The sequence below is a fragment of the Pelodiscus sinensis genome, chromosome 12 (genome assembly GCF_052426305.1).
Source record: "Pelodiscus sinensis isolate ZL-2025 chromosome 12, ASM5242630v1, whole genome shotgun sequence".
Taxonomy (NCBI): Eukaryota; Metazoa; Chordata; order Testudines; family Trionychidae; genus Pelodiscus; species Pelodiscus sinensis.
The window spans coordinates 15,282,508-15,295,439 of NC_143063.1; the positions used below are offsets into that span (position 1 = coordinate 15,282,508).

At 40.7% G+C, this 12,932-nt stretch overlaps 1 protein-coding gene across 1 annotated transcript in view; it reads right to left on the reverse strand.

The window, feature by feature from the left end:
- The window catches only part of SLC6A2 (solute carrier family 6 member 2), a 113,616-nt gene that overhangs the window by 19,615 nt on the left and 81,069 nt on the right, over window positions 1-12,932 (reverse strand). Inside the window, exon 11 of the mRNA XM_014572550.4 lies at window positions 2,593-2,693. Coding sequence (XP_014428036.3) covers window positions 2,593-2,693 — 101 coding nt within the window. The remainder of the gene's footprint in view (window positions 1-2,592; window positions 2,694-12,932) is intronic.

Here is a 12,932-nt window from a genome sequence, read left to right on the forward strand (position 1 = left end):
TGGTCTGCTGGGGGGGGGCACTAGCTGCACCCACCCCAACAGACCAGGGAGACGGAGGTGGGGACGCTCAAGTCCTCCACGGCTTTGCTCCGTCTCCCTGGTCTGCTGACCTGGGAGACACGGAGCAAAGCCGCAGAGCACGCGGGCAGCGGGAGAGCCCAGGCGCGCTGCGCTGTCCCACTGCTGGCGTGCTCCGAGGTTTTGCTCCCCATCTCCCTGGTCTGCTGGTCAGAACAGAGAGACGGGGAGCAAAGCCTTGGAGCATGCCCGCAGCGGGACAGCCCGGGCGTGCTTGAGCTGTCCCCCTGCGGGCGTGCTCCGCGGCTTTGCTCCCCGTCTCCCTGGTCTGCAGGGAGACGGGGAGCAAAGCCTTGGAGCATGCCTGCAGCGGGACAGCCCAGGCGCCCCTGGGCTGCCCGGCTGCCCGAGCCCCTCCGCGGCTTTGCTCCGTGTCTTCCTGGTCTGCAGACCAGGGAGACGCGGAGCAGCTTTTCTTGCCCTGGAGTACACGGGCCGTGGGACCGCGAGGTCCCGCAGTCCGTGTCCTCCGGGGCGAGAAAAGCCGTGTTTGTAACTGCGGATCTGACGTAAGTCGGATCCGCGTAAGTCGGGGACTGCCTGTATATGTATATGCTTTCCTGTGGTAACTGGGAACAGATGAGATAGTAGCCTCATATCCTGTTGCAGTGGAGTTTCTGACTCTATGGGCTGAGATGTGGAGGACTGTACGAAAGGATTTTACAACCAGAAACTTTGGTTATGCTGTACAAGAAGATGATCTGTCTGCGGTACAGCCATGGGCTGATATCTTGTGCCATTCATACACCCAAGAAGGAAGTCATAAGAACATAGGAATGGTAATGCTGGGTCGGACCAAAGGTCCACCTAGCCTACTATCCTGTTTTCTAACAGTGGACAGTGCCAGGTGCCCCAGGAGAAGCGAGCAGAAAAAGCAATCATCAAAGGACCCTTCCACCATCACCCATTCCTAGCTTCTGACAATAGAGTCTATGGGCACCATTCTTATCAATCCTGGCTAATAGTCATTGATTGACCTATCCGCCATGAATTTATCTACAGGCTGAACCTCACTAATACTGCACTCTCTGGTCTGGCACCATCCGTGGTCTGGCATGACTTTAGCTAGCTGGATAAGTGTGGCTAAGTTTCCTATGGTCCCATAAAATTTGTTTACAGATGCCAGTCCTGGATCTATTCTGAATTGTTTAGTTCTAATTGACCCCTAACTCTCTTCTACAAACCCAGTAAGCAGTGAAAGGATTGGTAATGCTGGTAGGCAATATTGACCTCCTGTTGTTTGGCAAATTCTCTGATTCAGCACTGTTCAGGTCCAGAGGGTGCTGGACTAGAGAGGTTCTACCTGTAGTTCTTTTTTGGTCTTCACAACATCCTCTGGCAAGGAGTTCCACCAGTTGACTGTGCATTGTGTGAAGAAATGTTTCTTTTTTTGTTTTAAACTTGCTACCTATTAATTTAACTTGGTGTTCCCTCATTTTTGTGTGACGAGAGCAAGTAAATAATTTTGCCTTATCTACTTTCTCCCCATCAGTCATGATTTCATAGACCTCTATCATATTTCCTCTTAGTCTTGATTGTAAAATGGAATTCATAGCAGCCTAAATGAGGGAAGTGAATTTGAAGCTGGGGGCATAATAGCTGGTTTTGGTAAGACAAAACATGAACTTGACCTATAGCCTAATAAGATTCTAAAACATTTATGAGTCTTATAGTCGGTGATCAGAGAAACAGGAGACGGGTGTGATCCTTTGTGTTAATATACACAAGGACCATTACACACTCAGCAGTTTTTCAAGCCAATTACAATGTAGCCAACAGGTCTACATACAAATCTGATGATGGAGGAACCTCAAAAGATTTAAATGTTTAGCTGAACCTACTGAGAACCCTTCAAGTCCAAATGGCCTTTAAATCCTATATCTCTACTTCTGACATCTTACTGCAAAAAAGAAATTGAGGAGCACTACCATCTTTCCTTCAACTCACACACATTCACATGTCTTAAATTATGGAGAACACTCTCACCATCTGAGTTTCTGGTGGGTTACCAAGCTGAGGCACTAACTCCTAAACCAATTTGGAGAGATGAAGCTGTAATTAACACCCATACCTGCCTTAGGTAATCTTGACCACTAACCATTCTTTCCTGGCTGACAAATTTCACCCAAAATGCAGCCATTCCACATGTGAGTCAAAATGGCTTCTGCTATTCCAACTGACAGCTTTGGGGATATCAGTGAGTTAAAAAGCCAGCCTTTGAGTCCAGTAATCAGAGCAGCTGCTCAGGACACCAGCTGCTGTGGGTACCAAATTAATATCCGGGGCACGTGTATGCACCAAATTTGGGTGGGTGGAATATTTGTTTTATTCTGTTCATATGTGTGGGGGCACTGAAAAGCTATACTGCCTTGGGCAACTAAACATGTAGCATGTGAATAATGTTATGAGGTTTGCATAAGGTTTGCATAATGTCTTGCTTTTAGTATAAATAAGTTGATAGAAAACATCCTCTTAGTGTTCTTTCCAGGACAAAATCAATCACTTGCCTCTTACCAATAAAAAAGCTGGGCTAACAAATTTCCAACACAGTCTCCAATAGAGGCCCGGTTTGAAACCCATCATTTGTTGTATGTCGTCACTGAATCTGTCCACACCTGCAGGTAAAAAACACAATCAGAAGACACACAGCTTTAAGTTGGCAAAACATGTTAAGATAGTAGCAAAAACCCCCAAACATATTTGTTATTTTTAGTGACAGAAAAATATAAGTGAGTTACTTCCAAACCAGAAATAGTATAAGGATGAATGAAATCCGGACTCCATTTTGTTTGCAGGAATTTCACAACTGAGTTCAAAAGGGCCAGGGTTACTCTTTCATTGTCTGTTCACATGAGACTCTAATTGTAAATCACATGACCACTGGGAAAGTTATGCTGACCTTCATGTTCAGTTAAGCTACAAAAACATTTCCAACATTTAAGTGGAAAAATGAATACAGATGCTTTTAAATTTATGGCTGTAAGCTATTGTACGTGTAGTAAAATTACACAATTCACTCATACTCATATAAAACTTCACATGCAAATAAGGTGCTGATTGTAAAGTAAATCCATATGTTTCTATGTTTCCACTTGAAACTCCTCTAGAGTCCTCCTACCAGATCCACTTTTTTCAGTGCAGTGTGAAGAAATAAGTTTTGTTTTTTTAATGTATGGAATTTTATCAACCTAGAATCTGCCTCAGGGCTTATCTTTTAATTTAGATGTATGCCACAACACACGAATATGAGCCTCCCATACTGAATCAAACCATGGTCCATCTTTCCCAATATCCCATCTCCAACAGTGGCCCATGCCAGTGCTTCAGAAGGAATGTAGAGACAAGAGCAATTATGGAGTGACCTATTCCTGTCTTCCAGTCCCAACATGTGGTAGTCGGAAGTTTAGAGTAGAACCTACCCAGGACTAGTGTAGAGTAGGACTGGGATTCTGTGGGTCTCACAAGACCCACTGCCATAACAACAGACATATATGGTAGCAGGATTTAATAGTGTCGACAGAGAAGATTCCACAGTCAATCTGTGGAACTCCTTGCCAGAGGATGTTGTGAAGGCCAGGACTTGAACAGGGTTCAAAAAGATCTAGATAAATTCATGGATCCATCAATGGCTATTAGCCAGGAGAGGCAAGAATGGAGCCCCTAGTTTCTGGCTATTAGAAGCTGAGAATGGGCAACAGGGGATGGATCATTTGATGATTACATGTTCTATTCACTCCCTCTGGGGCACCTGGTATTGATCACCGTTGGAAGACAGGATACTGGGCTAGATGGACCTTTGGTATGATCCAGTATGTCCGTTCTTATAAGAAAATAAGTGACCCATCCACATGTATTAAAAAAGTGAGGCTACAACTATAAGAAATTGTGGGAGTTTTGATTGTTGAACTCATTGGGCAGTTGGGGGCAGAGGGTTTGTCTGATGAGACTCCAAGCTCAGATACTAAATAATTACAATCAGGCTTGTTAAATTAATGATGCAAAACATGTGTTTGTAAATGTGATAGACTCACCTTGGTCACTTGATTAGCAATTATAAATTTGTGCTAGCAATTGCAAATAGATGGCATATTGCTTTCATTGTGAGCAAAACCTTATTTAAGCAATCACCACTTAAAAATTGTAGCTGAAAGATCCAACGGTTTTTTACTGTGCTCTGTGGAAACACTCAAGACATGCATGGAAATGAGCAGAGGAGACTTATATGCACCTGACTTTGACTAGAGAGGAGGAAAGAGACAGACTCTCCTTAACCAAAATACAAAAGCGGCGAGGAGTCCTGTGGCACCTTATAGCAGACCCAGAATCTGACAAAGTGGGTCTTTATAGACTAACTGAAGTGTTGGAGCATAAGCTTTCGTGGGCAAAGACCCACTTTGTCAGATTCTGGGTCTGCTATAAGGTGCCACAGGACTCCTCGCCGCTTTTGCAGATTCAGACTAACACGGCTACCCCTCTGATACTTAACCAAACTATCGTTGAAGTGTTTAGATGCCCCTCAAAACTAACAGATAACTCAGGTCCTTATTCATTCAACACCTTATTCATTGTTTCTTCTTCTTCTTCTTGTAAGTGTGTGGATAGCACATGTAAAAGGTGTTTTGTTTACAATACTAAAAGCTAGAACCCTCTGTGTCACCACAGTACACACAGTGGCAGTATACATTTCTTTTCATTGTCCTGTCAGTGAACTGAAGGAAGCCCCTGGGTTAAAAATCATGCTAAGTCATTTTCATCGGGCCTTTCTGGAACTTTATACCTGACTGGAAATACTTTACTATTCTGCAGGATACATTCTATCCATAATATTTTATTAGAACAGAAATGTGTGTATTAATTGGGAGTTTTAATTTGTTACTCAAAATAATTGTAAAATGTCCTCTTCCCTATGGTTGAAATGCTAATTTCTCTCTCCCTCCCTCCCCCCCACACAGTTTATCTGTTGTTGAAATCCTCGAATTAAATTTCTCCTGGTAGCATTTCCCAATGGCAAATATTACCTTGCAAAATCTTAATTCGTGCCATGGCTATTTTTCCACATCAGTTTATAATCAAATTACATGGTCACTACTTCTGTGAAAGGCTGGAAAAAATTTCATAATCAGAACCATTGTAAAATAAATTTTAAAAAGATTCCTTGCTTTTAAGTCCAGAGACAACACAAATAAAGTAATTAAAGAAATCCCCAAGAGAAAAAAAGGGTTTTTCATCAGTGCTCAATATTACTTTTTGACCAGTATCACATGCATGTAGAGGTACTGAACTGCCAAGTGCTCACATACTGGAGAAATATGTTGCAGCTTGCAGGTTTGTTTTTCATCCCAAGAATAATGGGCAAAGAACTGTAAATCTGAAGTCTTTGTCCCATAGGAGCTTGTTTACCAGAGTTCAAAGGTGTGGTAAGCCACTCATTACAATACTAATGTCTATTTTAGGGAACAATTCAAAGGGAACCAGTCGACTTACATAAATTAGCTTCAGTAACCACATTTAACTCATTCTTTCCCACCTAGAATGCCTTTTGTAGTTAAAGTCTTTTTGATCATGAGCTATATGACTATGCCACTCTGAAAATAAAGGGTCTTTGATCCCCACAACCTGCAGTTCAATTTCAATATAGCAGTCCAGTTCTGTCCATTCACTGTCAATGTGAACATACCTTGATATCCTGAATGTGCAAATCTTGACATTATATATAAGGACTTTTCTTCTATGTCATATTTCTGTGTAGCTATAATATTCTGCCCACCCATTTGCATTGTTTCTCATATTTTACTAAAAACTTTAACCGTCCTGGACAGTCAGTAATGGATTTGAAAGTAGCCATCTTTCTACAAAAAAATTTCAAAACCCGATTACAAAAGGAAACAGCTGAACTGGAATTCATGTCCAAATTCAGCATGATCAACTAAGGACTGAGTAAGGATCTCAACTGGTTAGCACATTACAAAGGCAATTTAACCTCTCTGGATACTCACACATCTCCACAACAAGTGCTGTGAATGACCTACTTCCACCCTGACTTGATTAGCTTCATCAACACAAGCAACTCTTCCTTATATATAGACATTTCTATAACTTCACTGCAATTCATCTGATAAAGTGGGTTTTATCCTCAAAAGCTTATGCCTTTTGCGTAGCTAGATTCGGCTTACCTTAAGCCAAGCTGCTGCAATGTCTACACTGTGGGAGGCTGATGGGAGCACATGCTTCCCTTGGCTTCCCTTACTCCTCACAGAATAAGAAGTATAGGACACTAGTAGGGGCTGCTCCAGCATTTGATTTGGGGGTCTACGCTAGACCCACTAAATAGAATGCTAGAAGATCAACCTATACAGAGTCGATCTTCTCTATAGTATAGACATGCTCTCAGTCTCTAAGGTGCCATGGGACTCCTTGTTTTTGCAGATACGGACTAACATGGTTACCCTATGAGATTTGTTTGACTCTGATATGCTCGCTTTAAAATTCTGTAGAAGTGGATTCTCATTTACTTCAATGTCTCTTCACATTGTCAGAGGAGAACAGAGGGTGTGTCTACACTAGCCCCCTAGTTCGAACTAGGGAGGCTAATGAGGGCGACCGAAATTGCAAATGAAGTGCGGGATTTAAATATCCCACGCTTCATTAGCATGTGCCCGAGCATTTTGGAAATTGACTAGCCCGCAATAACTGCCCGTGTCTACAAGCAGCAGAGAAGGGCAATTCCAGAATAAACCCCTTACTTCGAATTACCAGTTAAACCCCCATGGAATGAGGGTATCCCAAAATAGGTATTTTGCATCTTTTAAGCAAGCCGATTATTTTGAAATATAATGGGCTCGCTATTCCGATGTCCCTGTAAACCTTGTTCCATGAGGATTAAGGGACATTTTGGAATAGCACTTGATTTTAAAATTTGCTGCTGTACAAACAGCATCAAATTTCCAAATATTTCAAAATTGACTTGAAATAAGCTATGCAATTTTCGTAGCACAAATTGCGTAACTTGTTTCAAGCTAAGGGTGTAGTGTAGACGCACCCACTGGCAGCAGTGACAAGCCTCCCACTAACTAGTTTTTGGGCCATATGGAGATTGGGATCATCATCAACAACCACCATGGGCTCAGCGCCCGTTGGTGTCTGATACTTCCCTCACTATTTCCTTCCATCTTTCCCTGTCCAATGTGGAGTGGCTTAGTTTCAGGATCTTTCTATAACAACTCCTCGAACTCCAATATCCTTCTCTTCAAATCTTTCATCATCACCAATATTTCACTTCTGTACAACATGCTGCTAAATACATACATTTTCAAGATGCTCAGCTTTGTTCCTAAGCTAATCACTTTACTTTTCCAGATCTTATCCATTGCCTTCAAACTCGCTCTTGCTTTCACTATTCTAGTCACTATTTCCTTCATATAGTCATGTTGCTTCCCAAATACATGAACTTCTCTATGTTCTTTAGCTCAATCCCATCTACGCTGATCTTCCTTCCTATTTCCTTATCTCCAAATACCATTGTCTTCATTGTATTGATATTCATAATCAGTCCATACCGTTTCCCTTCCTCATTTAGCACCTGCACCATTCTCGCTAACTTCTCTTCTTCTTCCTTGATGATAACTATGTCATCCACGAATCTCTAGTTGTTAATTCTCATCCTGTGCACTGATATCCCTTCTATCTCTTTCTTGAACTTGTCCATTGCTCTCTCTACGTGCGTGATGAAGATACTCGGCAATATCGGATCTCCGGGTCTCGTACCTCTACTCATTCTAAACCAACTTCCCAACTCTCCGCATGTTCTCACCGCTGCCTCTGCATTATCGCTGATATCCTTCAACAACTGTATCAGTCTGTATCCACTCCCTACGACTCCAATACAACCCAAGTCACTTTCTGATCTATACTGTTAAATGCCTTCTGAAAATCGATGAAGCAATTGTAGATATTCTTGTTCTTTTGTCGCGCTTTCTCCGTTATCAATCTTAGTGCCAATACCTGCTGTATTGAACTTCTATCTTTCCTGAATCCCTCTTGCTCATCCACTAGATGTTTTTCTATCTGCGATCTCAATCTCTCTGTCAGTATAATCATGAGCACCTTGCCTAGATGACTCATTAAGGCAATTGTTCTGTAGTTCTTGCACTCCAACGTGCTTCCTTTCTTGTGTATTGTCACTAGCACAGATCTTGCCCATTCCTTAAGTGCCTTCTCTTCTTTCCATGCTATATTACATAGTCGATGTATTTCCTGAATCATACTTTCTCTGCCATATTTGATCATCTCTCCTGTGATCTTATTTCCAGGGCTCTTGTTCTTTAATTGTTTCACTGCTCTTTCTACTTCCTCCTTCAGAATATCGGTCTTGCTCTCGATACTCTTTCAATTGCTCTCTTTCAATTCTTCTATCAGTTTCTCTCAGGTCCAACCATGCTTTGTACAGATCGGTACAATATCTCATCCATTGCTGCAGAATCTGCTCTTAGTTCATGAGCAGAGCCAGTATAAATCATGGCATACACAAGTCTCTTACCAGAAAAAAGTGACAACTGAGTAGGATTGGGAGAACCAAAGTGTGGTTTGAATTTGGTGTAAAACTGAGTTCTAAGGACTATTCCTTCATTTAATTTGAAGGGAATTATTTTTAGAAGAAAATTCAATTTAGTCTCCATTTAATTTTAATTAATTTAGTTAACTATAACAAATTGTTAGCGTCTGGCATGCTAACAAGGGTGGTGAATACACAACAACCTGTAGGCACAATATTCATACAAGAGTGCAAGTGACTTCTTTAAATGGATCAAGTCTTTAAAAGGTGTTGAAAGGGACACCTTCTTACTAATCTTCTCCCTGCTTTATTTCTCTGTTTCTGTTTATTATTGGGCATTTGGTTCAAGTTCTGACCAAAAACAGGAAGGCGAGAAAAAGCTGATAAAGAGGCTTTTTTTGGAAACAGAAAAGTTTGATTCTCAATGTTTAAAATAACTTTTTGCACATGACCTCCTCGTTTCCAGGGACAAAACTGAAGCAAAAGTGAGAGCACTGCAGAAAGCCACATAAAATGGAAGTGATGCTGTTGACATGAGTATTGTTGGTTCAGCAAGTGGAAAGCTCAGGAAATCTAACGAGTGCGCCTGTAAATATGAGATTTTCATTCCTGTCTTTCAGACCCAGGATGCTCAGAAGCATTTGAATTTTTTGGCTGCTTATCTCAACAGACCCTCAGAACAGCTCTGAGGCTCAACTTTCCCTAACCATAATTCAGAAACATGGTGAAAATCACTCCGAACAATGTATACCATCATGCTCTCTGCAGTGGGATGAATTTCACCCTTAGATTAATCATGCTAATAAAAATTTGGCACTTTAACATTCTCAGAAAGCATCAGGCATACAAGGAAATTGAATTCAAAAGAGTATGTGTGGACACTCTCTTTCACTAGCCATTCAGTCCAAGCATGATATTTGTGACAGCGATATATCCATTAAAAACTGTTCAGAAAGAATATTTTAAAAATCTTGACGCTTACCACTCTCTGAGGGCATGTCTACACAGCAGGGCTTAACTCAAAATAATCAATGCAAATTGAGCTACGTCAATTGCGTAGCTTATTTCAAAATAGCTTATTTCAAGTTTTGGTGCTCCCTATACAGCACTTATTTTGAAATAGAGCAGTCTTCCTCTGACATCCCTTACTCCTCAGAAAATTTGGGTTACAGGAGTTGAAGTAAAAAATCCCCCAGCTCGATAGTATTTTGACATTATGTCGAAATAACTGCTGGCTGTATAGATGTGGACTATGTTATTTCAAAATAATGCTGTGTAAACATAGCCTTAGAGTCCTCTAAAAGTAGCTTTCAAACTACAGCTCAGAAAAGGACCCTCTATAGCAAGTGTGTAAATATATCAATAAGTATTGCTTGCTTTCTCCATATTTCTTGAAAACCAATGTCCCAATTTTATTTTTGCTTCTATAGATATCTCATGGAAATAAAAAACAATCCTACAAAGTGATGGCTAATCCCAGCATGAGAAGGAATTGGTATAATAAACTCAATATTTGATGTAAGCACCAGCTGAGAGAATCACATTTTAATCACCACTGCCAGTGAGCTTCATCTCTTTTTCTCACTGGGAAAACAGTTAAATTACACTTATGTTTTATGAGCAGACACCCTAGATAAATATATTAGTGCTAAAGAGAGTTTCAGTGCAATTGCTGATCTACATAAACAGTGAAGCCATTTTATCAATGTGTCCATGCTAATTTTTTGCTACTCCACCTATAACAGTTGGCACAGTTCTTGCATAGTAATTGCTCTAGACATAGCAATCAAATTAATATGGATAAAAGAATAACTTAAAAATATGACAAATTATACCAGGTGTAACTGAAAATTACTCTTTAACATAACAGCAATATCCTTTCATCTCATCTGCAGGAAGGCCACTGTATTTTAATCAGGATGAATGAAAGTTCACCCATTGCAGATGCCCCAACATCTGCTGTATGAGTTGTTTAAGACTTCATTAAGGATTTAGGCAGGGAATAAGTCATCCTTGTGCCAAGGGCTAGCATGAGTACCATAGATCACTTAAATCCTACACAAAACCATTGGCCCTGGAGAGAAACACTTTTTTTCTTTTTGATGGGTCTCTCTCAAAGTATATAGAGAAGGGTCTGCAAAAAGCAGGATGATTATTCCAGTTCTCGGTATCTGGGATCATAATCACACACACACAAACACACACACAACACACACACACACACACACACACACACGTCTTCTATTGACTTTTGCCAGGTTGAGTATGTCATGTTTCATACTCTTTTAACTTTGCATTTAATACAAATTAAAGTTATTTTGAATTGCAAAGAGGATGTGTGTCAATTACACTTTAAGTGGTATATCTGATTAAATGACGGCAGGAAAATGAAATCTTTAAAGTAGGGGTAGGAGATATATTACGGACAAAGTTCCAATATTGGACCCTGATTTAATTCAAGCATGTTTACCCTCTTTGTGCATTTTTCCATGAATGTATATTCATAGGTTTTGTTTGGAAAAATATTTGGAGAGGTTTTATTTGCATAGATATGGGCAGCATTGTGAGGACACGTGTATTTGCATGTGAAAAAATCTGAGTCATGTCTGAAGTGCTTCAATCTGACAGTTGAGCCACCAAATAAACCTGAGCAACAATGAGGAAAGGATGGTGGAGAAGGATGTTACAGCAGCACTTGCTTAAAATTGTTCTATGGAAGGAACTGCACAGACCTTGGTGCTGCAGCGTTGTGGTCGCCCAGGAGCACAACACTGCAGGACTACTGACATTAGGACACACCCTCATGAAGTCTGCAAGAAGCAGTAAAGAGCATGCATGGCCTGTGTCATGCTGAGAGGTTTGGAGGACACTACAATTCAGGTCCTCATCCTCTTAGTCTCTGACCAGAGGGGGATGGTGTAATGTCAGATTCCCTCCCTGCTGGTAGAATGCAAGGGTGGCTGGGTCAGATTTGAGTAGCATTATGACCAGGCACATGGGATTACAATGGCGCTCAAATTTGGCCCATTTTGATCACTTCAGCCCCCTTTTGCAATCTAGTCAGGGTACCCCTGTATGTGTGTGTGAACAGATTGAGCATGAACAAAAGTCAGTTCCTGGCTAATATTTGTCTCTCTCTCTCTCATGTAAATGGCTCAACCCATTTAACTCAAATATTCCAAACAAATTCACCCATGGATTGAGCCCAGGAAAGTTTCAGTCCAAACGGATTTTATTTGAGAAGATTCTGAGCAACTGAAAACGTGAGGCTAAAATGAGAACAAGAATTCATTGTTCACAAATATTAAGCTTATTCCTTTACAGAAACATGCCATGACAAGGTTCGTGACTTGTAAACCCTATGACACGGAGCTTTTCCTGGCAACGATGCTAATTAACAGATTTTAATTTGGAGTGGTAGGGGCTTTTCTAAGAATGCATACCCTTGTTAAGTTACTGGTATTAAGACAGAATGCCAATTAAAATATCATTGCTTGCTAAAACAAACCAGATCCCCGTCCCCCGCAAAAATCTTTGGAACAAAAGCTTTGCAGTTAATGGACACATGTATTATGTGAACTAAATATTTCCACAGTTTTGGTCTGTGCCAAAATGTCAGGTTTGCCTTTGGGATAAGCTAATGTTCCTGCAGGGTCACTAAGGCAACTGAGGCCCATCAGAAAACAAGAGGTGGTCAAGATCATGCCAGATTTGATTTAATCAGTCAGTGATATATAAATAGCACCTGGGGCTGCAATAAATTGTTCTTTATAGAGAAGCAGGTTTTATTGTGTCAGTGAAAACATTTATCATCTGCTTGAAACAAATGAATAGTTATTTTCCTAATTATGGAGGGAGGAAAAGAGGTGATGAGCAGAGAGAAGTTCTAACAAATAAGTGAATTCTGATTGAGCTTGCGTAATTCACTTTGTGGACTTTATCCAAGTCTAGCCATTGTGAAGCACAGTAAATCCCATTTTAATAACAGAAGATAACTCTTCATCACTAAAGAAACAAGGCTATTTTTATGCTGCAGCTACCAAACTAAGGCATCTTTCTCTTTGACATACACTCTAATATTTACCTCTCTCAAAAAGCCGTTTTCTCTAAAATCTAGTGCCTTTAATTGTTTTAGAAGAAAGCAGCATTATAAGCTGTGATATGATATGTATGATTCCTCTGATGGACAGAATTACCATTGCAAAGATTCTTTGCTTTCCTTAGATGTACCAGTTGTGGCTGTCACCCCTTCAAATCACTCGCTTGCCAAAAGTTTCCATGTGGGAGTTTAACTAGAAAAATA